Source organism: Caretta caretta, chromosome 8 (genome assembly GCF_965140235.1).
Source record: "Caretta caretta isolate rCarCar2 chromosome 8, rCarCar1.hap1, whole genome shotgun sequence".
Classification (NCBI taxonomy): Eukaryota; Metazoa; Chordata; order Testudines; family Cheloniidae; genus Caretta; species Caretta caretta.
In genome coordinates this window covers 9,831,904-9,859,805 of record NC_134213.1, presented here as the reverse complement: position 1 = coordinate 9,859,805, position 27,902 = coordinate 9,831,904, and the positions used below count along the sequence as shown (strand labels likewise).

Here is a 27,902-nt window from a genome sequence, read left to right as displayed (position 1 = left end):
GGGGAAAAAGCAGTAAGCCATCTGCAAATATTTACCCATGTGAAATCCAGCTGAGATTCTTAAGAAAATATTTGTACTATAGAACAGATAAGATAATTGAAAATGAGATTTCAAGATAATGCTTGAAAAAACGGGAAAGAAAATATCATCCCCATGGCTACTGGTCCTCTCTCCTCCCCGTTTTCTTCTCATTGGTGTTTCCTTCTTCTTAGATTCCAGAGCTTGTTTTATTTCTCAGCAGCCTTTCCACAGTGAGGTGGCTTCAGTTCCCCATTGGACATCTGAATGAAGCTGCAGTTTGCTCAGGAAGGGAAGAAAGAAAAGTTTAGATCTGGCTTTAGCAGCAGACAGATGCACTTCTGATTTCTTCAACACAAAGAAGATGTGTTTGCTGACTTTATACGTCACCTGAAAAGGAAAAGAAAATCCGTTAAAGACAGAAGAGTGGAAATATGACTTGAATTTTCCCAACAGGTAAGAAGTCAGTGCATTCATGAACCAAACCATGTGAAGGGGAAAGCTCTTTGAAATATGTATTTCAAATAATTATTTTATTCCCCATTTCTTAAATTTAAGGATGACAGGGCAACTTTTTGAAGCTTTTACATTTGTAATGCTTTCAAGTTTAAATCAGATTTTTTTACTGCAACTTTTCCTAATCACTTTGGAGGGAAATATCAAACATTGGAATAATTCACAGCAAACTCAAACAGGGGTGTTTATGTGTTTATTTTTCTTATTCTTATTTTATTTTATTTTAGACTTTTAACTTTCCTTTATTTCTGGATGCTTCAAGAATGTTTCTGCAACAATGAAGGAACAGGGTAAATGGCTTATCATTTGGGATACTATTAAACCTTCTATGTCTGTTTATGGTGATGAATTTTTTTTAAATGGGTATTGTAGCATGAGAAGTATGTGTCTCAGTATTACAGAGATTAGTTCTCTTAGTAAATATTTAAAGGGGAAAAAAGAATTCTACCTCCAGCCTAAGTCTCAATTCAAGGATGCAAAATATTATGTTAACACTTATGGTTAGTTTAATAATGTTGTTCAATAGAATTAACACATGCTGCACAGCATGGCGGTATAGGTTGTTTTTCCAAGGCGTCATTTGCTAGAGATTATGTATTTTTCCAGTTGTCGAAAGAAGAGGGGTGTAAATTGCCTTATTGCTGAGGAAGTGTTTAAATTACCTTTTGTTATGACATATATGCTAAAATACACTTTTATTAACCCACATTACCAAGCAACCCAGTAACAATTTCCAGTTATTGGGAATTAAGCTTTTTTTCCTGGAACAATGACAAAATACAATCAGTGTGCAAAGAGTTAATGAACTGCAACTGCCACATTACAAGGTCATTAAAAGGACATTCTTTGAAGGTAGAAAGTGCCACGGGAGCCCCAGAATCCACACTGAACACAGCAGGAGGACATTCGGCACTTGTTGATACATAATCATTGGCATTTAATTAGAGATTGTGAAATAGTGGATTAATAAGTAAACATAGTAAATAATACATAAAACACCACAAAGCTGGCTCAGCCTCATCTCCTGGTGGGCCCATAGAGCCTCCCCTGAGAGAGTAGAAGAGACAGCAGAGCAGGGCTTCTTTGCGGTAGTGCATGGATCCTAACTAGATAGGCTCGCACTGCACCCTATTTGCAAGGAGGCTGGGCCCAGACCTGGGGTCAGGCAGTGGGAGTGGTCAGCACAAGGAGCAGAGGCCAGAGATCCAGAGGATCATCTCATGGACAACAATCCGTCCATACAGCCAGACCCTAGGTCTGTGACCTGTACACACCCTAACACTGGCATCAAGACTCTTTGAATATGTCTACACAGCAACAAGGAGTGAGCACCCCAGCTTGGGAAGACAGGATCTAGCTAATGCACTAAAATAGCAGTTTGGATGTTGTGGCTTGGGCTCTCAAGCCTAGGGGGCCAGGTGGGCTTGAGAGTCCAAGCCGCAATGTCCCCGCTACTAATTTTAGTGCACTAGTGTAAGCCTGTCTCCCCAGACTGGGAAGCTCACTCCTTGCTGCTGTGTAGACATATCCATGGTTGCAATACAGCTACTGGCTAGCTTTGCTTTCCAGCACACACATCCTTGTGTGTATGAAAACTCTAGTCAGGCAATTACTGCTACTTACAGCAACTGCTACTTATAGTGGATTCCAGAGAAATATGCTTAATTTAGCTCCTGTTCTCCAACTTCTTGCTTCTCCAACTAGCCACATCACCCATTCACATGGGGCCCAATCCTGGAAGCTGCCAAACACTTTCAGTTCTCACTGAAATCACTGAAAATGGAGGGCACATTGGGGGTACAGAGAGAGCTGCCCTCGCATACGCACCCACAGAGGTGACTTCTTGGGATGATAATGCTGTCATGTGACTGTCTTTCCTCACTGGTTGCAGGGGTGCACGTAAAGGACCATGGAGGCTATTTCAGCCATTAGGTTGCATTAGCCTCTGAGGAGCATCTTTGCAAATTCCTTCTCCATTCCCTCATACAATCGTACAGTTCCAGGCCAGAGCTTAGTATTATCCCCTTAGCACAGACTTCAACACTCACATTTGGATCAGCAAGGCCATACAAAGCCACATTAGTACAGTCATAATGCCATCCCTCATTCCAACAGGCCTGCACTAGACCCTTCTTTTTATGGGGATTAGAGGATTTTATGGGGATTTATCCCCATTTGTGACAGATCTTTCACAAACTTCTAGACTCAGTTGCCTGATCTGAAATGGTAGAACTTATTTCAAACAGAGGTATTTGAAGAAAGCAATCCAAACTAGAATTCTGCACCTAACATTCTACGGGCAGCTGAGAACCTGGGAGTCCTACGGGTCTTGGAGTTATATCACCTCGGTACAATACCCAGCTCAGCCGCAGACTTGTATGATCTAATGCAAGCCACTGAACATCCCTGTGTCTTAATGACCTAATAAAGCATTTCACAAAAGTGCAGTATATAAAAGAAAGTATTCGTCATAATTATTTTTCTTTTATTTGTTTTCTCTTAAAATTTATACTGCTTCCTCTTCCTGGCTTTTTCTCAGGGCTATCACAGTGTAATGTTTATTGCTACAGCTGCAGAATGATTGCTTCAGGCTTATTTCCCTCTCTCTCCCAACAAAGGGACTAAGGTGAGTCAAATCGGTATTGTTTAAAGGGATGTAAATGTACCTAGAGGTTGTGAAAAGCATAGTCTTGAAGAAATGAAAGATGGGCAAGCAACTATTCTATGTGGTTCTTTTTCTTTCTCAGCTTTGATACACAACCTCTTTCTGCCCAGAAATTCGCTGAGCTTTGGCTTTGTGTTCAGCTCTTCTAACTAGTCTCTAACTCCCAATCCATAGATTCATTAATGCTGAACCTGATTTCTCATTTACACCTGTTTTACAACAGTGTAAGTCTATTGATGTCAATAGATTTACACATACAGATGTGTAAATCAGGAGTAAGTGAGAGGAGAATCAGGTCTTTGTTTCTATAGACCAGACACTGCATTTAGCTACAGTAAGATTCCTTTGTGTTGTTTACCGAACTAGTGCAAATATTAAAGCATGTATCTATGGAAAGGAAGGAGAGAACCTAAGCCTAGCATTCATTTGAAGATATTGTTGTATATGTCAAAGATGCTGCCTCCATCTGGTCCATATATTTCTCTGCTTATATTTAGGGCCAAATGGAGGTGGTCTCTTTGACATCTACACAAGTAGAAAAAGGCATCCAGGATGGAAATCCAGTACACAATCATTGCACCCTGCTCCTGTATTCCACCCTGGACCCATGATGTTCGTATTCTACAGACCTCATAAAGGTAGTATTCTAGGACAGAACATTGCATGGGGCAGGGTGGTTAATCTAATATGCTTTACCAGATACATTCCCTCTGTTCCCATGTTTGTTTGTTTTTAAAATATTACTTCTGCGCAACAACAGAGCATTGTGCATGAAGTCACAGGCAGACTTCAGCATATTATAGCATTGCTTAGTAATTTTTGGGTAGTTGGTGCCAGGCCTGAATTTAGCCCTTTGATTGCAGAAGCATGATTCTTTATTCTCCTGATAATCAAAAATGACTGAACCATTTTTGGTCAAACTTTCCAAAAATATGCACCTTTGGGCAGAGAGTGACCCTGCAATATTTTATCCTGAAAGTGATACTAAAAAACAAGAGGGTTTGAATGAGAACTGTTATGAAACCTTAAATAGAGTGATCATTGATGTTCCTACTACAATATGCTACAATCACTGAACCGTGCGAAGAGAGCCACTGATTCCCTGTAATCGTGAGTGCAGAGCCTCAAAAAGGCAGACTCAAACCACTTGTGTCAATCTCTTTGATTTATAGGTTTAACACTAACGTTTTACCATTTGCTTTTGTTTTCAGGATTCTTCAATGCTGTAAGTACTAGTATCAGATCTGCTCAAACAGAGCATCATGAAGAACAAGCATAAAGATTGAATCCTATTAATTATGGTCTTGGGAAGCTCCAAGCAAAATATCTTCTAAATAATTAGGGCCAAAAGATAATCTTTGTATTCTAAATTATGTCCATGGTTTTAGGATTCCTTTATGATGGCGAAACCCACTCAGCATCCTACTGTGGGTTTGTTTAATCAAACTATTGCAAACAGCAGCAACTCACAGTTTTCACACTTTGATTCATGTCAGCCTTCTTTCCCTGCAGTCTTCTTGCTCATCACGGCTTATACTGTCGTTACAATAGTGGGGCTTTTTGGAAACCTTTGCCTGATTATTATAATAAAACAACAGAAGGAAGCTCAAAATGTTACAAATATTCTGATTGCCAATCTCTCCTTATCCGATGTCTTGATATGCATCATGTGCATTCCTGTCACAGTTGCATACACTTTGATGGACTACTGGATATTTGGCGAGGCTATGTGTAAAATAAGCTCTTTTGTACAAAGTATGTCTGTCACAGTCTCCATATTCTCACTTGTTTTAATTGCTGTCGAGAGGTACCAGTTAATAGTGAACCCACGTGGCTGGAAGCCGAATATTTCACATGCTTACTTGGGAATTATCTTCATTTGGGGGATTTCCCTTATCATATCCATTCCTTTTTTTATATTCCACCAACTATCTGATGAACCCTTTAAAAATCTCTCTTACCATAGCGATTTCTATATGAACAAAGTTGTTTGCATTGAGGCATGGCCATCAGTTGCAGAGCGACTGGTCTTTACGACCAGTCTGCTGGTTTTCCAGTATTGCTTCCCACTGGGCTTTATTTTTATCTGCTATCTCAAGATATTTGTATGTCTCCAGCGGAGACATGGTAAGGTGGATGGGATGAGGGAGAATGAGAGCAGACTAAACGAGAGCAAAAGGATTAACATGATGCTCATTTCAATTGTCGTGACCTTTGCAGCTTGCTGGTTGCCTCTAAATATATTTAATGTCGTTTTTGACTGGAACTATGAGGTCCTGATGAACTGCCACCATAACCTAGTGTTCACATTGTGCCACCTGGTAGCCATGCTCTCAACATGTATAAATCCTATCTTTTACGGATTTCTCAACAAGAATTTCCAGAAGGATTTAATAGTGTTAATTCACCACTGCAGATGCTTCACATCTCAGGAGGAATATGAGAACATCGCCCTTTCAGCCCTAAACACTGATGGATCCAAGGGGTCCTTAAAATTAAATAATACCCCTGTGAATAGCTAAAATAATCCAGCATGCCAGTCTCCAAAACTCTGTATTTATTGTAAATTTACTGATTCTTGTTGATTCTTTTGTAGGATTATAAAGGTCTTGAGCTGTTCCCACTAATGCCAGAGGGAGTCTTTGCCGTTTAGTTCAGTGGGAGCAGGTAGACTTATTGTGTAAACTGGTCCTTCTAAATAACATTTTGCTTATTAATTCTAGTAAATCACCCCCCAGGAATCCTTTACAGTCAACACTAGTGAAATACCAGCAGTATTAGCGTATCATTTTTAAGCACATGACTTCACTATCAATAATTGGCTCCCTCAGAAATTTTCCCCCTCAGTGATACATGTGACATTCCCTGGGTAAAATGCTCTCTTCTGCTTCCCCAAGATAATCCATCCATGCCAAGATGCCACCAGTCCTGCCTCTGCCCTGCCGTCTAACCTAGTACCTCTCGACCCCGCTGTGTTTTCCCTGCACCTCATAGAGGCTACTTCAGATGGCCCAACTACATGGCAGCTGTCCCTCATGATGGTGATAGATGCAGCTACTGGTGGTAGCAGTAGGGGCAGGCAGGATGTCCTGCAGCTTCTGACTAGGAGTGGCTGGTCCAGTAGGAAGCAGGTCCCCCTGCTGGATGGCAGTTTGGGGAACGGGTTCCCTTTTGGTTTTTGATGCAAGTGGTCTTCCCTAATTAATGGGGAGGCTTGGATTTCATGGCCGATGTATGCATGGGGAGGGGTGGAACCAGGTATCCCAGGGGTAGCTAGGTCAGGCAACGAGATTCCTCTGGGTAGAAATGGCAGGTCAGGGACAAGTGGGGAAGGAACCCAGATTTTCAGATTCAGATCTGGGGCTGGGAAGGTAGGCATTGCAAGGTGTTGGGGGGGAGGCAGCCAGCAGCAGCCGCAGGACTTCCACTCAGTACAGCAGCAGCTTGTCCTGCCTCTTCTCCTTTCCTCCTTGTGCAATGCTGGAGCAGCAAGGATCAGGAGTGCAGGGATTACATGGTGTGTGCTCCATTGGCTCTGAGCAGAGCTTGTTGGGGGAGAAACAGGAGAGGAGTGCTCATTGGAGCAGATCCCACAGCACTGGTGGACGCACCCGTCGCACGATGGCTGTCAGAGGCTGCAGCTGCCAGCACAGTCCTAGTGCTGAGAATGCTGACAACCAGAGCTGGCCTTAGCATTTTCAAGTTCTGTTCTACGCAGGCTCTTCTGCTGCGCTCATCACTGTAGCTCTAGTCAATGTGACTACACATCTATCTAAGCTGGCCAGTTAAACCATTTTTAGTTACCCCTCCGTCCACCAGTACCTGACTCCTGTATCTTGTTGTTACAGCAGTATGGGTACAGATGGACCAATGGTTTTCTGAGGGGTTAGGAAGATCATTCTTTGGGATATGTCCTTACCTCACTTATTTTACGTAAAAAGTGAGTCTGGGGGAAGCTTCGTTAGGGTCTCTCAACCCTCTCTCTGCTTCTCGCTTTCAGCCCTAGCGAGTACTTTCCTTTGTTTTATATCCACTTGCGCTGGTTTGCAGTTTCCAGACTTTGTTCACAATGAAAAGAGCTAGAGACTTAATTTTTGTTTTTAAATTAAAGTTGAGATGGGCCCCAAATGAGCCTCTGCAAGTGCCACCCAGCTCACCAGTATTCAAAATGAAAAATGCATATAGCATTTCTTTTATTTGTATTGTATTCTACTTTCTTTCTCCAGCACAAGTTGTAGGCGTCTGTTATAAACACCATAGATTCTGAAAACAGGCTCTTTAGAACAGCTATTATCAAACCGACTATGAATTCATAATTACTCATTGGCTTCAGCTACTAATACAGATGAAAACATGTTTGCCTTTGGATAGAAAATTTGTTTTGTGCTTTAGTTTCAGAAATATCCACCCCCATCCCTATGTGTTAGTAAGCGATAATCCACAAAAGGCTTCTGGGTAAGAGAGGGTATTTTTTGTTTGCCATGTATATCCTGTTCAAACTGGCTTTTGCTACAATGCAGTGCATGGAAGACTACAGCTGTAAAATTAATGTTTTTTAATTAAAACATACTGTTAATTGTTTTAAAAGTTAAGACATACTGAATATACTCTCTATCCACCTTTATGGTGCCATCACAGAATCAATTAGGAATGTCCTAATGGCAATAATTAGCGAGTTTAAATGGGGACAGCTAAAATACTAGACTGATATTCACCAGGACATTACTCCATTTTTCTTTTCCCGTTTGGATTATTGTTGTATACTCTCTACCACTGGTTTCAGAGTAGCAGCCGTGTTAGTCTGTATTTGCAAAAAGAAAAGGAGTACTTGTGGCACCTTTGTTAGTCTCTAAGGTGCCACAAGTACTCCTCTTCTTTTCTCTACCACTCTGGCTAGTTAGCACAGATATGTGTATGTCAGAAAAGGCTTTCTTCGTCACTGATCAATATCTCTATGTACAGTGACCTCTAAATGCTAAATATATGACCTCAGTCTTGCAGTGGCAACTGATTGTGATGTCATAAACACAGAATTAGGTTTCACAGCAGGATGTACCTGAGAGTGACTTTTTTATCTTAATTTTTTTTTAATTTGAGAGAGAGATTTTCAGACTTATTTTGACCCAGCTGTCACCAGGCATATTTATGCCTTTGTCACTTTCTAGACTGACTACGGTTATTTACTATAATTTAGGCAGTCTGAACACCATTTAAAAAACTCCAGTTATTCTAAGACTGACAGTCTTAATTACTGTACTAATTCAAAAAGTATTACCCTCATTTTTAGTCACAAGAGAAGTTCATAATAATTTTCAAAACAATTTTTTTTAAAGTCCCAAACTACTACAGAACTTTCATGATTCTGGCCTGACATAGCTAATAACCTGATCTTTTATTCACTTTTACTGCAGCTCACATTTTAAGTCCCCAAGAACAGGGATATTAACTTTCTCCAGCTATAGACTGAAGATTGTAAAGGACAGAGCATTTCAGGGTTCAGCGTGTCTCAGGGCCAAAAGTGTGTATACAAGTTCTAAAACAGCTTAAGTACAGTTTAGTTCTCTGAAGACTTGCAGATTATCTGAGGGTATGTCTACCCTAACCATAACTGAGGAACTGTCTACACTAGAAATGCTACTGAAATGTGCTGTTGTAGCGTAGACACTTACTACAATGACGGAAGGGGTTCTTCTGTCACTATAATAAATCCACTGCTTCAGTTGATTCTTCCATTGACCGAGTGTTGTCTGCGCTGGGGCTTAGGTTGGCTTAACTATGTATCTCAGGGGTGTGATGCAGCTAGGTCAACCTAACCTTCCTGTGTAGACCAGTCCCGAGTTCTGTAAACTAGAGCACAGTGGGTCTTATAAAGCATCTTTTAAAGCGCGCTCATGAAAGCTCTTGGAATTCTGTACGCATTTTACAAATCCACACGGGCAGTGGGAGCTCTGCCTGAGCGAAGAGTGCAGGACTGGGCCCTATATGGTTGTAACCCATTAATTCTTCTCCGATGACAGTAGGCATTTAAATATGGTTTAATAACTAAGGCTACGTCTACACTTAAAAACACTACCGCAGCACAGGGACAGCGCTGCACAGCTGCAATACTTCAGCGCAGACACTTAGTACAGCGGCAGGAGGGATTCTCCCCTTGCTGTAGGTAATTCACCTCCCCAAGAGGCAGTAGCAGCTAGGCTGATGGAAGACTCTTCTGTCGACCCCGAGGGGGCAGGTCGGCTTACCTACCTCTCTCAAGGATGTGGATTTTTCCCATCCCAACAGAGATGTAGCTATGTCAATATAAAGTTTCAGTATAGACTAGCCCTAAGTTTTAGGAGTTGCCAGATAACCTTTAGCTATTTCAATACTGACATAAACATGCCTTGTGATTGGGTTAATTCCTAAAACCATCACGATTGATCACGGGGTCCGGCTTCAGTGAAAAGAATTTACATCCAAATTGTAACATGCTCCCTGGTGTATATTGCACTGTGAAAGTTACCTGTATTCTGTCATTTACTATGTGTTTGTACAGCCTTAGAACAGTGGGACCGTGACTAGTTGAGACTTCTCAGAACTGCTAAAACATAAATATTAACTGATATTAATAATACTTTATGCTCAAGACCACCTTTTTGAAGACAGCTTAGTGTACTTGTAACAATTTGCAAGAATGGTGTAAATGTTTCCTGAGTCACTCTGAGCAGGAAGGAGACCTGGTCTCAAATGTATTAGGGCTTGATCCCACTGAAGTCAATGGCACTGCTCTCATGAGTAAGTACTACTCACATGAGTAAAAGTTGCAGAATTAGAAACACCGTAATCAAAGACTTGAGTGACACATCTGGATTGAGTGGCTGCACGATAATTAAAGAAGTGTACTAATTAATCAAGAATAATGTATCTGAAGTAGGAAGTGAATTTTTAGGTTATTCGTCCATAACTGTGTACATCAGCCCTGTGCATCAAAAGTAGCTAATGTACTTCCAAAGAAAACAACTAAATAGTTGTTAAGGACTAAGGGTGTGATCCAGACAGATACTTTGGCACCCAAGCCCCATTTTTAGGCCCCTCTGTGATCCACAAAACTCCCACTCAGCTGCCACCTAATCCTGTAAATGCCTAAACTCACTGAGTGCCTACGTTTTTTCCTCTGGGCATGCTCACTGCGGACTCCCTCTGGGCACCCAGGTACCTATCACCTGTCTCAGTATACAAAGTACTGCCTCATGACGGACATACAGACACACATCTCCTTCCCAAGTCCCAGAGTGAGTCACAAACGGGGGAAGAAAGGTGTTCGACCACCTGTGGTGTGCGGGGACCCAATCTGGTAGGGGACCTGTGAGCATGCTTACCAGATCAGGCGCCTCAGTCGTGCTCATACGAAACAGCCGGGGGCGGAGGAGGCAGGGGGAAGGACATCCCTTAGAACTTCTAGTCTAGTGGATAGGATACTCACCCAGGGTGTAGGAGACCCCTATTCAAGTCCTGAGGGGGAGAAGGGTTTTGAACAGGAATCTGCCACCCCTCATCCACTCACTGTATAGGGAGCTTAAACACCTAATTCAGACTTTGTGGATCATGCTGTTCCTGTGATTTTTCTAGGTACCATGACATTCAGGGCTGCAACACCAAAGTCCCTTTGTGGATGTCTCCCCAAAACCTTCTATATGTGAAATGGGTCCTGTTGAGGACATAGGCAAATCTCCCATTAGCTTCAATGGGCCAGATTCTCAACTGGCATAGATCACTGAGTTCCAGTTATTTGAATCAAGCCATGTTGATTTACTCCAGCTCAGAGACTGGCCCAACGGGAGTTCTGGCTGCAGAAGGAGCGCATGGTCAGACCCACTTTCATTAATACTGCTGGACACAGCAGGCTTAATCAAAGTACCTAGTGTATACACTGGGGGAAGGTGGACCAGATTCTTCTGTCAGTTATAGAGGTAAGAAATCTAGGGTAATTTCATCACCTCACCGAGCAATAAAGTAACTCTGCGAATACAGACTAACACGGCTGTTCCTCTGAAATCTGTTACATCTGTGTAACTGACAGCAGATCCAGCCCAGAAACTTAACTTCTCTCACAGATTCCAGGGCCAGTATAAAAAGCCACCTGGAGCTGTTGCAAAATCTGAAAAATCATTGGTTAGGCTACAAAAAAAAAAGATCAAAACTATAAAATCTAGATTGCCTAGGCTTGGTCTAGCCACACCCCTGAGCCATGTAGTTATACTGACCTATCCCCCAGTGTAGAGCACACTATGTGTAGAAAAGCTGTCGTGTCAACATAACTCCCACCTCTCCTCAGGGAGGTGGAGTACCTACGTCAACAAGAGAAGCTCTCCCACAGGCACAGATAGTGTCTTCACTAAGCACGACAGAGCCTCAGCAGCACCGGTGCAGCACTGTAAGTGTAGACAAGCCCCTAGTTAGTTTTCACTGTGGGATTGTCTACCCTTGAAATGGCACAGCAGCACAGCTGCAGTGTAGACACTGCCTACCCTGACAGGAGGAGTTCTCCCATCAGCACAGGTAATCCACCTCGAGAGGCGATAGCTAGGCTGATGGAAGAATTCTTCAGTAAACCTAGCGCTGTTTACTCCTGGGATTAGGTCAGTTTAACTGCATCGCTCAGGGCTGTGGATTTTTCACATCCCTGAGCAATGTAGCTATAAAAAAGTAAATTCTCCACGTAGACCAGTCCTGAGAGTCAATCCGTATTATTAGCATCTGCTACATTCCTTTTTTAGGCCTGGCCTACACTAAAAAGTTAGGTCAGCCCTGCCCTTAGGTTTCATTGTACTCTTCACAGCTTCAGTAGCCTCATTTGAAAAAACATTCATGTGCAGATACATTTGCACGTGACAGACACATTGGACCAGATTCTATCCGCCTATCCTGGCCACTTCACACCACTGAGGTGGCAGTAAGTGGCTAGCTGAGAATTCCCCTGGTATGAAGAAGTTCTCAGCTGGATCAATCTAGCATAGCTGGCTCATTTGACAACTGTTCCCCCTACTCCAGTCCAGGGCCACGTTGGGGTTAGGCGGCACAAACTTGTGCTCCACTAGTTTTTATTTGGCGTATGGTCCCTTGGGGATCAGAGCACGCTGGCATAAGTTTTAGAACTGCCTAGAGGCTTCTTATTCATGTCAGGATCAGGACAGCTTGATCCTTAAGGAGCCATAACCAGCTCTCTCCCTGCCCTCTTCTCTCCTGGACTGAATAGATCTCACTGCTGGAGAGAATCTGGGCCTTTCAGAGTATAGCAATGTCCTTTGGAGAGAAGAGGATCCTCCAAATATTTAATCTTTCCAGGATTTGCCTTCTGTTTTTTTAAATTTAGCTATTAATTTATACAAGAACACAATGTTCATCTAGAAATAGCCCATTTTCTGTCTGGCTATACAATGCATCTTATGGAGCCAAACGAGCAGCTACCACAGTTGCAGATGTAAGAAACTTTCTGTTATTACGACTACACTTTCCATCCTCCTCCTCACCTCCTCCAAGGCCAACCAGCTGATCTTGACATAGTGGGGTGGACTAAAGCATTAAGAAGCAAACAGTGAGGGAGGAGGGCATTGGGAGGAAAGGAAAGGCTCTCTCACAAACTGGTCTGTGGAATAAGGCCCCAATCCTGCAGCAAACACTTGTATACATGCTGAACTTTATTATACTGACTGAGTAGTCCTGTGAGCAAGCGAGGGAGCTGCCCTGCAGGAGTCTTGAAGCCTGATGCAGACTTCGTACTTGAGCCAACCAAAGATATCTGGCACTGGGAAGAGGCTGGTACCTTAAGCAATTGAGTTCTTGATATAAGAGAACCTGAAGCAGCCCCGGGAAGGAGCAGCTGATGCTAGGAAGTCTGCTAGGGAGTCAGTTCTGAGCAGGCTCAGGGCGGATGGCCTCTTAAGAGTGATGAAAGACTCTGTGAAGGAAGATTTTTTTTGCTCACCCAGGCTGTGCACAGGGACCTCTGGACATGAGGGAGTGCATGGGTGGCAGCCAGCTTCTTTACAAGTCCCATTGTGGAACTCCTCAGGGTAGTAAAATTAAGCATGTATGTAAGGGCTTGTTGCAGGATCAGGGCCTAAGAGTTGGAAATCTCTATAAATTTAAAGCTTTTCATGCTAGTGTCTAACAGATAAAAATGCCTAAATTCTTCTGTTATAATACTGTGTGCTTAGAAATGTCTCTCTTTAATTATACGTAGCCCATTTTAATTTGACAAGTATTGCGTAACTTTGCCTTGTTCTCCGAAACAGCGATTTCCTAGGAAGTTACGAACAAGACCATAAATGTCCTATTAATAGAGCTTTTTTATGCACAATTCAGAGCTTGAAATAAGCACAAAGGAAAGCCCTATACATTTTACAGTGATCTTCTTTGGCACTCATTGGTTTAAATTCAGAGGTGACAAACGATAGCGCAAGTTGTACGTCAGTGAGTGGGCAGACGTTGGTGTCAATGCATCACAGGAGCAGAAATGTACTGATGGAGCAGGAAAAGCAATGAACGTAAACTTTATTCTACACATTCTTATATCCACTTATTAGGTTTTTTTCCTGGCACAAACCTACCTTGCCTCTTCATTTTGTAATTTATAATCACAGGTCCCTGTGCTGATTTATTGTGAATGGCTCTCTCTCTCTGGCCCAGAGGGAGTGCAAATAACATCATGCATGAATTAACCAGCAAAAGGCAATTGAGGATTGATACAGCCAGTCCCCTTCTCCTCCCATTTTTTTTAATCATGGGAAAGATATTTCATTTATTAAAAATGAATCTGAAGTACCTAGCAACCAAAGAGTGAACACATCCAATCTGCTTCCATGACGTAGCAGCTACATTACCATTTACTGTGTGGTCCCTGAATCAAAGAAATCTGCTGCTGCTGATGGCTGAATTATATCCATGGGCTTTTTATTCTTGCTACATAGATAATACATTTGCTAGAGCATTTTGTTGGTATATCATGTCATTCTCATCAGAGCTAAATTAAGTAACCATTTTTGTCAAATCTTATCACACTTGCAAAAAAATGCTCTTCATTACCCAGGTGGAAGCACTTTGAGCACTGAGATTGCTTCAAAATGAAATGTTAATAATAATTGTGCCTTGATTTCTTCACACTACTATTTCTTATGGCTTCATTTGGATGAAGTGTTGACAGTCAGACTCTGCTTTAAACAAATATATCTTCTATCCAGATTTTAGGGGGCAGAGGAGTATGTGTGGGTATGGTGTTGTAAAAGATTTTGGGTCAAATCATCTCTAGATAAGCACGTGTAACTTCATGGGCTCCGAAGAGCTGTGCCCATATGTGATATTATCTACATATTACATGCACTGCCCTTACCTGGGGTCTGATTCAACTTCCAGTGAAGTCATTCGGAGCCTGTCTATTGGCTTTGATAGGAACTGGATCGGACATAGAAATTATTTACTTTGAATGCATAAGCAACACAGAATGAGCTTTGGTGTAAATTAGTGTTGTGGTCATAACTGTGGCAATATGCAGTATATGGACACCATTCAAATCCCACTTTATCACAATGACATGTCTCCACACTGGATAATACTGACCATCAAATATATTTGTACTGAGTGATGTACAAAGTTGTATCAGTTTTGTGCACTAGAATGTGAAACTTTGTAATCCCATGTAATATAGTAGTTTGAGTGCCATCTGGGAGGCTGAAAACAGCACGAGAGAACCCCTGGCCTTTGAAACAAGCAGTTTCCCTGCATGAAGCAAGTAGGGATATTTGCAGTCTAGAGCTCTTGCTAAATGTGAGCAAAGCAGTTCCAGTGATGTTCAGCTAAAAACAAATGGTGTCAAAGATATTGTGTTAAGATATTCCAGTCACAAGGGCCACATTAGCACTGAGAGAGACAGAATGTCCATGTAGAAGGTATAAATATATATCTCATGGCTCCTGGTCAGTTTGACTGTAAGTGTATGTAACTTGAGTTAAACATTTGGAAAACTCTGTCCACTGTAAGGACTAGGTTCCCTCAAACTGTAAGCGCAACTGGATATTGTCTATAAAAATGTACATGTGCAAATGCAGTGTCATTTTAAACGGGTTACTGAAACGCTTTGAGTGACATTTGTATATTGACTAATAAATGTTATGTCTGTATGAAACCAATCAATGTTGCCTGGCTGGTAAATATTATTCAGTTTAACTTTAATATTGTAGTGCAATAAAACTGATCTTGGAAACCAGTTTTGGATTTGATATATCCATGTTTCGGATGATCTTGTTGTTAGTCATCTTCCTTTGTTATCAATTATTTCCAGAAGTGACAATGGCTCTAAACTCATCTGAAAATTTCAGTGTTTTGAGTACTTATATCTAGAGTTAAATTCTAATAGCAACAGAACTTAATGCTCCCAGGTGTGGACAATACTAAAGACAAAGGTTCCTGATGAATTCATACCCTCAGGGTAGAAGAACCTCCTTTGCTGCTGGAACTTTGTAATTGGGGGCAAAGATCATTCATGCCTTTAGCAAAAAGAAAAGGAGTACTTGTGGCACCTTAGAGACTAACCAATTTATTTGAGCATGAGCTTTCCACGGTATGCATCCGATGAAGTGAGCTGTAGCTCAGGAAATCTTATGCTCAAATAAATTGGTTAGTCTCTAAGGTGCCACAAGTACTCCTTTTCTTTTTGCGAATACAAACTAACACGGCTGTTACTCTGAAATCATGCCTTTAGGATACTGTTTCTCTTTGAGATATACCATGTACACTAAATATTGGATTCCCCCTTGTCTGGGCCTTTTCTTTTTAAGCTCTATCTTTATTTAGGAAGTTTGAACAGGTTTACAAATTCTAGCCATGTAAATATCAGAGACATGACAATAATCATTACAATAGTGAGTGATAGACAGAGGGTCTTATTTTTAATAACAGTGTATTGAGCAATCTACCCGTAGCACAAGTATTGGAAGTGTGCCTCTGAATACTGTGTTGCAGACCAATTATATTGACTTTTGGCACACTTCCAGGTCCTAGGGTAGCCTCCAGTACTGTTCTAAATCATTGGTAACTCAATGGTGAGGAGAAGATACAACAGTTTTTCCTTCTCCTGTTCAAGGTGATAGGGGAATTTAGGGAGGAGGGACTCAGAGAGAGTGCAGAAAAGGAGGAAGTTGTGGTTCAAAGGTAACACAATAAGATTTGGTTTTGTACGGCCTCTTTCTTAAAGGTGCAATTCCAAATTGCCTTACAGAAGTATAGGATATATTATATGAATTACAGAAGATAATGGTGCAATAGAGAAACTGGACAAAATTCAAACCCTATGTAAGCATCTGCTGCAGTGGTATTGCATCTGCTTAGCCCAGGTCTGACTCTGGCCCAGTGGCTAGTGAATAAATTAAAGCATTCAGTCCTCAAGCCAACAATGGTGAGAAGTTAACTGAAATGGCTTTGGGAGCTAAGGAAAGGTCTGAGTGAAGCAGAAAGAGCCACTGCCAGGGAATAAAGTTCTTGGGGAGGGAGAGTGGTTTGTTAGCCAAGATACTGTCCTGGGACTCAAGAGACTGGAGGTCAATTTCTAGTTCTGTCACAGACTTCCTCTGTGACCTTGGGTAATTCATTTAATCTCTCCATGCTTCAGTTTCCCGTCTATAAAACGATGAGGTTAACACCTCCTCTCTGTTTTGTATATTCAGATAACATGCTCTTCCGGGCAGAGACGGCCTCTTACTGCGCGTTTGTGGAGCGTCTAGCACATCAGTGCCCTGATCTCAATTACTGCTTCTAAGAGCTACTGAAATATAAATAACAACAATGGAGGACTTTGTACTAAGGATGATTTCTCTCTGGTGCATTCATTAACAGACCCTGTTTTCATCTAAGGCTCAACAAGGGAAATTTTGTTCCCTCCCCTAGGCCCATCATTATGGTTAAGTGACATGATATTTAACACGGTTCTTAATTATGATGGCAAACACTTGATTAGACTGAACTTCAAAAACCCGGGGGGGAAACTGAAGCCTCCTCTGGGAAAAGAGCACAGTGCACAGAAAGACTTTCAAGACCAAACTCTGCAAGCAGCAGGCACAAGGACAGCGGATGTGCTTCAACGCCACTTTATAGACTTCAGCCTGGTCGACACCTAAAACTTAGGTTGACGTAGCTACATCGTTCCAGGGTGTGAAAGATTCACATGCCAAGAGACGTAGGTTACCAGTCTAACCCCTGGTATAGACACCGCTACGTCAATGGAAAAATTATTCTGTCGACATAGCTACCGCCTCTTGATGGGGTGATTTACTACAGTAGTGGAAAAAACCTCTCTGTCACTATAGCGAGTGTCTACAGTGGCATAGCTACGGCACTGCATCTGTGCCATAGACATGCTTTAATCATTAGAAAGTGACACTGTCCTTTCAATCCTATGCTAGCGAGCTGCTTTAAAACACTCCGATGACAACGCTAGAACTGTCTGCAGTGTTGCTGTGGTCGTGTCGGTGCCACGATAAGAGAGAGACGAGGATGAGGGTGAGGGAATATCTTGTATTGGTCCAACTTCTATTGGTCAGAGAGACAAGTTTTTGAGCTTACACAGAGCTCTTCTTCAGGTCTCTGGAGCATGAAAGCGTGTCTTTTTCACCAGCAGAAGTTAGTCCAATAAATGCTAGAATTATCTGGTCTACAGTTACTCATTTTTAAACAATGTGTGCTGTGGCAGGACAGGTGCAGTGGCGTGCGTCTGTAAGCCCAGCCACTTGGGAGGCTGACGCTGGCCGATATCTCAGGGTGCTGGGCTGCCGTTCGGGTGTCTGGTGCCACTGACAGCCTGGCCAGCAGGTGTCTGAAGGACTGGCTAAAAAGCGGTGTCCAAATACGTTCGCCACTAGCCACATGTGGCTAATAGGCTATTGAATTGTGGCTAATGCATGTGGCTTTTTTATAATGTGGCTAATAAGAAAAATTCAAAACCACAAGTGTGGCTAGCAGTGTGGCCAGCACTGAATTTCTGTTGGACACCGCTGGGCTAGAACAACATGAATGATGTGCTGTGATTGGCGCTCTCTCTGTGAGGGCTGATGGACCGATCGACCAAGGTGGTCTGTGGCAAATGCCTTGGTTTCAATACCGATTCACTGACTGATGTCATTTCATAGGCTTTTCTATTAGTCACAACCGATTTACATAACTTGATGGAAATGTCACCTGTATGGAATTACGTTCTGCATGCCCCAGAGTTCATCTTGCCCTTATCTTTGAGGATTAACAAAACTACTTTTTTCTTTAGGTAAATTGTGGCATTCTAATAGTTTTATAAAGTCAATTTAGTTCTTTAATCAGATAAACCTACTCTAGGCAGAAGAGGTTCTTAAACTTTTTTAGACCCCTACCTCATATTTAGTCACTCACCACTATGCCTCCTTGTCGTGTCCTTTGTGACCATGAAGAGACAGAATTCAGCTATACTCAACACAAAAGGGTTTCTGCTGGGCCCTCACGGGCCTTGCTTTCTAGCTTGCCAACATCACTCAGGCTGCATGATATTACCACACAGGCTCTGTCTAAGTCCTGTCCCCGAATAAGTAATTGTGGAATAGGTTGCCGATTATACTACTCTCCTCCGAGGCTCCCCTGAATTCTTTGTGCCATTTCCCACAATATTTTATGAACAGCAATGTGGGAATTGTTGTAGAGATCTGGGTGCCATTGCTGGCATCTGAGGAGGATGGGTTTCAACTAAGTGAGCAAATGTGCCCTTGGGAAGACCTGGAGTACAGAATGGGAGAAGAATTAGAACCACACACCACATCCCACGAAAAACCTGTTGGCAATCACCTTGGGGACCATGTCCCCCTTCATGAAAATCTCTAGTATAGCTAATGGTCCAGTTCTCCGTATCCAACTTCAGTTTCCAGACTCCTACGGTGCTTATCTCTACAAAGTTATTGCAAGTGTTTTCTTGGTGACATTATGTTGGAAAAAACACATCTTTTAAAAATATATCCATTCTTAACTACTGATGGGTCCAACCAGAACTCCAAATCTGATTGTTCCCAGACTGTGAGGAAGTCTGAATCAGACTACAAACCTCACAGCTGGCCCAAACCTCAGACACAAGGGGTTCCAAACTTTGGTGGACTTCTGATCCAGCTCTGAAATTTGTGGTTTGGGCCCATCTCAAGGAACACACTGTGGCACCCATTCAAATTATGTGCAATCCTACAAAGCATCCCACTTGGGAACCTTAAACCCTTTGTACTGCCACAGCTATTTACTAATTTAACAAGTAGAGAAGTACCATAGAGAAGTGTAATATATTCATTAAAATCCTACAAGTAATAAAATATAACCACTCCTTAGTTCACGAAACCTACTCACAAAATTCGTACTCTGGCCATACTGTTTAGTTATTTACTGGTCACTGAGTAGGAGAGAGAACTTTTCCAGATGTTAAAACAATGGAGTTCCTGCCTCTTCTTAAAGAGATGGAACAACTGTCCTTACCAAGAAGTAAAAAGCTACCCTGAAAATCTGAGTCTATTGTTGAATAATCTCCCTTCAGCTCCTGTGCCGCAGAAGTGAATGCCAAGTGGATGGATGTCTTTCTTTCTTTCTTTCTTTCAGGATGGGGAGAATGATGACTTTTCTCTGGCTGAAGCACAGGCTAAAGTACCCCTACCATGGAAGATGTTCCCAGGGGTCTAGGAGGACCAGTATGTTGAAGATATTAGGAAGGTTTTGGAAGAAAAATAGGGCATAATATAATAAGGCTCACATTAGTTCTAAACAGAATTACAAACTGAAAATCCATTTAGCATCGCACAGGCTGGCTGTTGCCTGGACTGTAAGGACCAGCTTCTTTTATAATTGCTATATGTGCGTCTAGCACAGTATCTTTGTACCGTGTTGTATACAGACACAAAATGCTCAGAAGTGTTTACAATCTGTATCAGAGAAAATAAAAATAACAGACCGAGGGAGAGGGGAAGGAGAAGGGGGGATTTAAATGAAAGTGAGGGGAGTCGCACTATGTTGCCAATGAATCTAATACCCTTCAGCTCCAGCCTCCAGTTACAACCCCTAAAGTTATGCTTAGTATTTTCTACTTTCCTCATTGCATTGGTGGGGTGAGGGGCTCTCTTTGCCCCAATGGGTCCCTGACTCCCATCCATGAAGTATCCTGGGAGATCCCTTTCTTGCTCTCAACAGTCCACTCAACCTCCCTGCTTGGGAGGAACCCATCCCTCTGTGGTGTTGGGAAGGCACTGTGCATTCTCCCTGCCTTCTAATCCACCCATCTGCTGAGGGAATCACGGAGAGGGGACAGGTTGGACGCAGGTCCCCCCCCAGAAGAAGCAGAGGGGATCAGGATTTCATGAGATCTCAAGGTCATAGGTGCATCACTCCAGCAAGCTCCACAGAGGGCTGGTGGGGCCAGGATCTGGCCTTTTGCTTGCATTTTATTTAGGAGATAAAAATAAAACAAAACATTGGGATGGTTTGTTCTCTGGCAAGGCTCCTTTCGCTTGAAAACAGATAACACAAAAAGATTGCTCTGCCCCTGAACAGCCATTAAACCATATTTTATCCTCGTGAACTTGGACCTGTGGTATCATTACTCAGTGAAAAACATCCTTCCAGGCTAATAACAGTCACCCCCGAACAGAAGTCTCCAAACTTTTAACAGTTAGCACTACCCCTGCGGCTCCTGATTGCCCTGGATCTCTGCTTAACGGCCTGCCTGCCTCAGAGACCCTGCAGCCAGTGCTTGGTGAAGGATGAGTGTTTTCGGTTCTTGAGATCCACATTTAATGTCTGATCCTGCACCATGGATATCTACAGCAGCCGCACTTTGGACTTCAACAGGTGAAGGATCACGGCTATACACTACAGTCCTTACAGCCACATACCCTGGGATAGCGTTTCTATTGTTGAGGAGGTTAAAAATATAGCTACATATGTTTTTCCTGTGAAATAATGAAAAATCCTCCCCACCTCCTGAAAATCCTAACTTGGTAAACAGAGTATTTGAAAAATCAATTTTAAGAAACACGTTTTATTTCCCAGAGGAAGTTTTCCCCTTTTCTCTCCTTCTTTCCCCTTCAAATGAACTCAGAGAGGCAGAAGCCTAATCCAAGTTAACTCTCAGGCCAGTTTGGAAGCTGCAGGTGAAAATATTCTTTGTACCCTCTCTCCCCCCCACCCCCCCCACTCCCTTCTTTAGAAGGTGCATTGACTGAAAATTGTGTCTAAATGTCAGATAATTTTTTTTTTAAACTTTCCCTTGTTCCTGCCCTTGAAAGCTGCCTCTGGCCTGTGCCACACTGGTATAAGATCAAGTGGGAGACCAATAATGCTGAGACACTAACCAGTGATCCGTGCCCCCCTGTCCACACGGAACAATGCCCCACGGCAAAAGGCGGACGTTAGTGGTTTGCAGACTCTCCTTCTGTTTGAGAGTTCATACCCCAATCCTGCAAACATTTACCTTTAAGATCTACTAGTAAAAAGCACTATAAGGGCTGGTATTATTTAGCAGGAATAATCTCCGTGAACTCAATGGACAATTCTCATACTTAAATGCTTTGCTGGAGAGGGGCCCTAAAAGGCATCTTCCTATACTTGACCTTTCTGTATCCATTAGGGCCATGCATGGGATTTACCCTGGTCCCAGTGCAGTACTGTCCCATTGCAAGAGTCAGCCATTGGCAAGTCTGGGGGAAGGCTGCGTGTAACATAGGAGGCGAGGAGCTGATGTATACGATGATCCATTCTCCTCGAAGGAGCTGGCTTTGTTTTGTTTTGGTTGTTTCTGAAAAGAACTGGGTTGCCAACCTCCCAGGATCAGCATCAATCTCCCGGTGACTATTGAAAGCAATCCGGGAGATTTTAATAGGATAATTTAAGAATACGACATTACATCATGTTGGGCGGGGGGTGGAAAATCTCCCTGAATAGCTTCAGTCTGAGTTGGTAACCCGAGAGAGACACAGAGTTATTCAGTCTGCTGTATTAAAGTGACCCCCCACCTGCTTCCTGAACTGGCTGACAGTGAAGCCAATCTGCTCAGACGCAGGGGAGAGCAGTAGCTGCTGGCAGCCAGTTGCAGCTCCCATCCTCAGCTGTCTGGCCCTGGTGCAAGTTAGGGCTACACTGAGGCAGTTCCCTCAGGGCCAGTGGAGGACTGGGTGCGGCAGACACATGCTCTGCTCTGCCTCTTCACATCCACTCCAATGGCTGGTTGGTTTAGGGAGGCACTTTACACAAATCAGACTGAAGAATCTGGCCTCAGGTATCCTGTTCCTCAGCACGTGTAAATCAGGCCAGGCCTACGCTACAGACCTCTATCGGTATAACTATGAGCGACATAGTTACACCAACCTACCCCCACTGTAGACAGTGCTAGGTCCATTGGGAGAGCTTCTCCTGCCGACACAGCTACCGTCTCACAGGGAGGTGGATTAACTACACCAACGAGAGAAGCTCTCCCGTCAGCGTAGTAGCGTCTTCACTAAATCACTACACTATAGCTGTACGTGAAGACATGCAGTACCACTGATGTCAGCAGAGTTATGCTAATTTCTATCCAGCAGAGTTCTCACCCTACTCCAAACAGAGAATACCCACACTGGAGAAGGTCCAAAATGACCATCATCCTGGGATTTGTCTTTATTGTTAACGTAGGTAATAACCAACAAGAATGTCATAAACCTCAGGTTAAGCTTTCTTCTGAAAGAGGCTATCGCCTAAGTATTTCCTGAAGGCTGCTTTTGTCTCTGTCCTGAGTTCACTCTGCCACAGAGGGACACACCAATTCTTAAACTCTTGAATTACAGATAATAGAACTCAATTTGGCTGCTAGGGACAAGGAAGGTGGCCTACTGTCCGTCTGACCCTGACATTTTTTCAGGCACCAGCATGAGATAGGATAGCCCACAGCATTGGAGATCACTGGCTAAGGCTACCTTTTTCAAACGTGTCCTCTGACTATGAGCACATCAGTTTTTGGATGCCTAACCTCAGATACCAGGTTTGCCAGGTTGGAGTGCCCAAAAATTAAGCATGCAAAGTTAGAGGGCACTTTTGAAAATTTGGGCCTAATTTTTTAAACAGCTTCTCATTTTGTGCCTACAGTTACTTCCAGGTGCAAAACTACAGGCACAAATTACAGCATTTAGACATTTAATTGCTGTACAATTCAGGCAGTACAAGCCTAAATGCTATCATTTGTTCCTGTGACTGACTGACACAAAACTGATGGCACATAATTAGAGATTAGGTTGAGGCCCCTTTAAAAAGCTGTCCCTAGTAGCTGAGATTTAACACTGGATACTAGAGCAAAAGCAGGGTTTAGTGAAAGGTTAGCAAACACAGGAGGATGATTGCAACATGATGTTCCAGCAGATCCAAGCCCTGAATGAAGAAAACGTTACAAACTCCTAGCCTACCAGAACAATGAGGTGTTCACTTTGATAGGAAACTCCGCTTTTCTCCATGCAAGCAACAGATGTATCAAATGCTATAAATGGAGGTTGAGTCCTTGCTCAGGGCAACTTAGAGAAAGATATTTGCGGTGGTATGGACTGGAATGTTTTGATAAGCCTTAGGCTAGGTCAGTTGGGATGCATTACAAATCAAACAGTTATACAGGAAACTCAGTCTGTGCTAACATCAACATCTAACTTGATGAGTAATAAGTCAACTATACAAAGTCCGGAAGCTCTTTCCTTATCCAGATTTTGGTCCTTGACCTCCTTCCAATATACGGAGCCTAGTGCTACTCAGAATATTTCAATTGAAGGTGTTTTCATGAAAAGATGGGAAAATACTATTAATAAAGTTTGGGGTAGGGTTTATTTTGTTTTCTGACCAGTTTAACTGAAAATGTTTGTGAATTTCAACTCAGACACAAATGTAAAAGATTAAAATATTCATGTTAATGTAATCCAGCCTTCATTTTTATCAGGAGCTACAATATTTCTGCTGCTAAGTAAGATTCTGGGAAGAGCTGAAAATCAGCTATGATTGTTTAATGATGTGGAGTGGTTTAAATACATATGTAGGTATTTTTTTTTTTTTTAAGAAAAAAGTACAGTCAGCATTTCAAAACAATCAGGTAAATCAGTAATAACTGCTCACCTAAAGAGCTGTCATTTCATTCTATAATAGTCAAATAGGCAATAAAGAATAATAAAAACAAATTGAAAATGTATCATATGTTTAAATCTGACATGCCACTTCCTTACAAACATCACTGCACAGTTTGGGAGAAATATTAAATTCCATAGCTGAGTTAGGATAAAATAAAACAAACATGGAAAGACTGATGTCATTCATATGGCGATGAAGCGAGCTGTAGCTCACGAAAGCTTATGCTCAAATAAATTTGTTAGTTTCTAAGGTGCCACAAGTCCTCCTTTTCTATTCACATTGCTATATAATTCTTTAGTCAGCATCAGACCCAAACAAGACTTAAGCATGGTCTACGCTTAAAAATTAGATGGACCTCGCTAAGTTGTTCAGGGCTGTAAAAAATTTCACACCCTGAGCACTGCAGTTAGGTCAACTTAACCCCCAGGGCAAACATGTCTAGGCTGACAGAAGGATTGTTCTGTCAACCCAGAGGTGGATTAACCACAGCGACAGAAAAACCCCTTTCATCAGCGTAGGAAGCATCTACATCCCGGTGCTACAGCTGCAGCATCAAAGATGTGCCACTCTATGTAGTGTAGACATGCCCTCATTCAAAAACTCTCTTCTCAGGAAGAATTTAAAGGGTAGGAAGAATTTAAAGGAAACCGTGCAAGTATTGGTGGGTTTTGCAAACTATTGTTGGGAAATAATCACCATCATTAGACATGTTTTTCCCTGAAAGCCTAGAATCCACAATGCTTTGCTGATTCGTCCTTTTTGGAAGCTGGTATTAAATAAAATAATAATAAATAATAATAAGCACTTTGCTAAACCTGCATATAATGGGAAATCAAAGTTTTAACAACTGAAAAAATGCAGAACACTATAATGTCTATTTTGTGCAGGCTAATGAGCTATATTCACTTGTTAAATTAAAGAATAACTGCAAACAATATGCCCCTTTATATATTGTAATAAGTATTTGCTAAGTACAATTATACACAAAGTTAAATATTTATTAACGACAAGTCTGACTCCTGACTCAGGCATGGTCTACAACCAAAACTGCAAACAGTTCCAAATGCAAACAGATGGACATCGTACCAAAAGGACTGAAGGTAAAAAATCCATTACAATCTACATACCACACAGACTATGCTGACAGCTTGTGCCACACACTCTCAAAGAAACTGCGGAACCACCTGATCAACATCCTCTACAGCAAACAGGGAAAGATTAAGAATGAGCTCTCAAAACTGGATACTCTCATAAAAAAACAACCTTCCACACAAACTTCCTCGTGGCTGGACTTTACAAAAACTAGACAAGCCATTTACAACACACACTTTGCTTCTCTACAAAAGAAAAAGGACACTTATCTAAACTACTACATGCCACAAGGGGCTACAACAATGGTTCCCTTAACCCACCCAGCAATATTGTTAATCTATCCAACTATACTCTTAGCCCAGCAGAAGAATCTGTCCTGTCTCGGAGCCTCTCCTTCTGCCCCTCCACCCCCACGAACTTGATACTGTTCTGTGGTGACTTAGAATCCTATTTTCAAAGTCTCCGACTCAAGGAATATTTCCAACATACCTCTGAACAACATACTAACCCACAGAGACCTTCCTACCGAGACTACAAAAAGAAGGATTCTGGGTGGACTCCTCCTGAAGGTCGAAACAACAGACTGGACTTCTACATAGAGTGCTTCCGCCGACGTGCATGGGCTGAAATTGTGGAAAAGCAGCATCACTTGCCCCATAACCTCAGCCGTGCAGAACACAATGCCATCCACAGCCTCAGAAACAACTCTGACATCATAATCAAAAAGGCTGACAAAGCAGGTGCTGTCATCATCATGAATAGGTCAGAATATGAACAAGAGGCTGCTCGGCAGCTCTCCAACACCACTTTCTACAAGCCATTACCCTCTGATCCCACTGAGAGTTACCAAAAGAAACTACAGCATTTGCTCAAGAAACTCCTTGAAAAAGCACAAGAACAAATCCACACAGACACACCCCTAGAGCCCCAACCAAGGGTATTCTATCTGCTACCCAAGATCCATAAACCTGGAAATCCTGGACGCCCCATTGTCTCAGGCATTGGCACACTGACAGCAGGATTGTCTGGCTATGTAGACTCCCTCCTCAGGCCCTACGCTACCAGCACTCCCAGCTATCTTCAAGATACCACTTGAATATTGAGGAAACTACAATCCATCGGTGCTCTTCCTGATAACACCATCCTGGCCACTATGGATGTAGAAGCCCTCTACACCAACATTCCACACAAAGATGGACTACAAGCTGTCAGGAACAGTATCCCCGATAATGTCACGGAAAACCTGGTGACTGAACTTTGTGACTTTGTCCTCACCCATAACTATTTCACATTTGGGGACAATGTATACCTTCAAATCAGCGGCACTGCTATGGGTACCCGCACGGCCCCACAGTATGCCAACATTTTTATGGCTGACTTAGAACAACGCTTCCTCAGCTCTCGTCCCCTAATGCCCCTACTCTACTTGCACTACATTGATGACATCTTCATCATCTGGACCCATGGAAAAGAAGCCCTTGAGGAATTCTACCATGATTTCAACAATTTCCATTCCACCATCAACCTCAGCCTGGACCGGTCCACACAAGAGATCCACTTCCTGGACACTATGGTGCTGATAAGCGATGGTCACATAAACACCACCCTATACCAGAAACCTACTGACCGCTATTCCTACCTACATGCCTTCAGCTTTCATCCAGACCACACCACACGATCCATCGTCTACAGCCAAGCTCTATGATACAACCGCATTTGCTCCAACCCCTCAGACAGAGACAAACACCTACAAGATCTCTATCAAGCGTTCTTACAACTACAGTACCCACCTGCTGAAGTGAAGAAACAGATTGACAGAACCAGAAGAGTACCCAGAAGTCACTACTACAGGACAGGCCTAACAAAGAAAATAACAGAACGCCACTAGCCATCACCTTCAGCCCCCAACTAAAACCTCTCCAGCGCATCATCAAGGATCTACAACCTATCCTGAAAGACGACCCATCACTCTCACAGATCTTGGGAGACAGGCCAGTCCTTGCTTACAGACAGCCCCACAACCTGAAGCAAATACTCACCAGCAACCACACACCACATAACAGAACTACTAACCCAGGAACCTATCCTTGCAACAAAGCCTGTTACCAACTGTGTCCACATATCTATTCAGGGGACACCATCATAGGGCCTAATCACATCAGCCACACTATCAGAGGCTCGTTCACCTGCACATCCACCAATGTGATATGTGTCATCATGTGCCAGCAATGCCCCTCTGCCATGTACATTGGCCAAACTGGACAGGCTCTACGTAAAAGAATAAATGGACACAGATCAGACGTCAAGAATTATAACATTCAAAAACCAGTCGGAGAACACTTCAATCTCTTTGGTCACTCGATTACAGACCTAAAAGTGGCAATTCTTCAACAAAAAAACTTCAGAAACAGACTCCAATGAGAGACTGCTGAATTGGAATTAATTTGCAAACTGGATACAA

At 42.6% G+C, this 27,902-nt stretch overlaps 1 protein-coding gene across 4 annotated transcripts; it reads left to right on the top strand.

The window, feature by feature from the left end:
• Positions 1-217: 217 nt before the first annotated feature.
• On the top strand, positions 218-15,440 carry LOC125641517 (neuropeptide Y receptor type 6-like). Of its 4 annotated transcripts, XM_048861586.2 has the most exons (5): positions 219-474; positions 762-824; positions 3,074-3,160; positions 3,697-3,837; positions 4,411-15,440. In XM_048861586.2, the coding sequence occupies exon 5, from the start codon at positions 4,597-4,599 to the stop codon at positions 5,719-5,721; it is 1,125 nt and encodes a 374-aa protein (XP_048717543.1). In that variant the 5' UTR covers positions 219-474; positions 762-824; positions 3,074-3,160; positions 3,697-3,837; positions 4,411-4,596; the 3' UTR covers positions 5,722-15,440. The 4 variants fall into 4 exon arrangements, with proteins under 4 accessions (XP_048717546.1, XP_048717545.1, XP_048717547.1 ...); XM_048861589.2 differs by lacking the exon at positions 762-824 and having other exon boundaries at positions 218-474; XM_048861588.2 differs by lacking the exon at positions 3,697-3,837 and having other exon boundaries at positions 218-474.
• Positions 15,441-27,902: the final 12,462 nt, after the last annotated feature.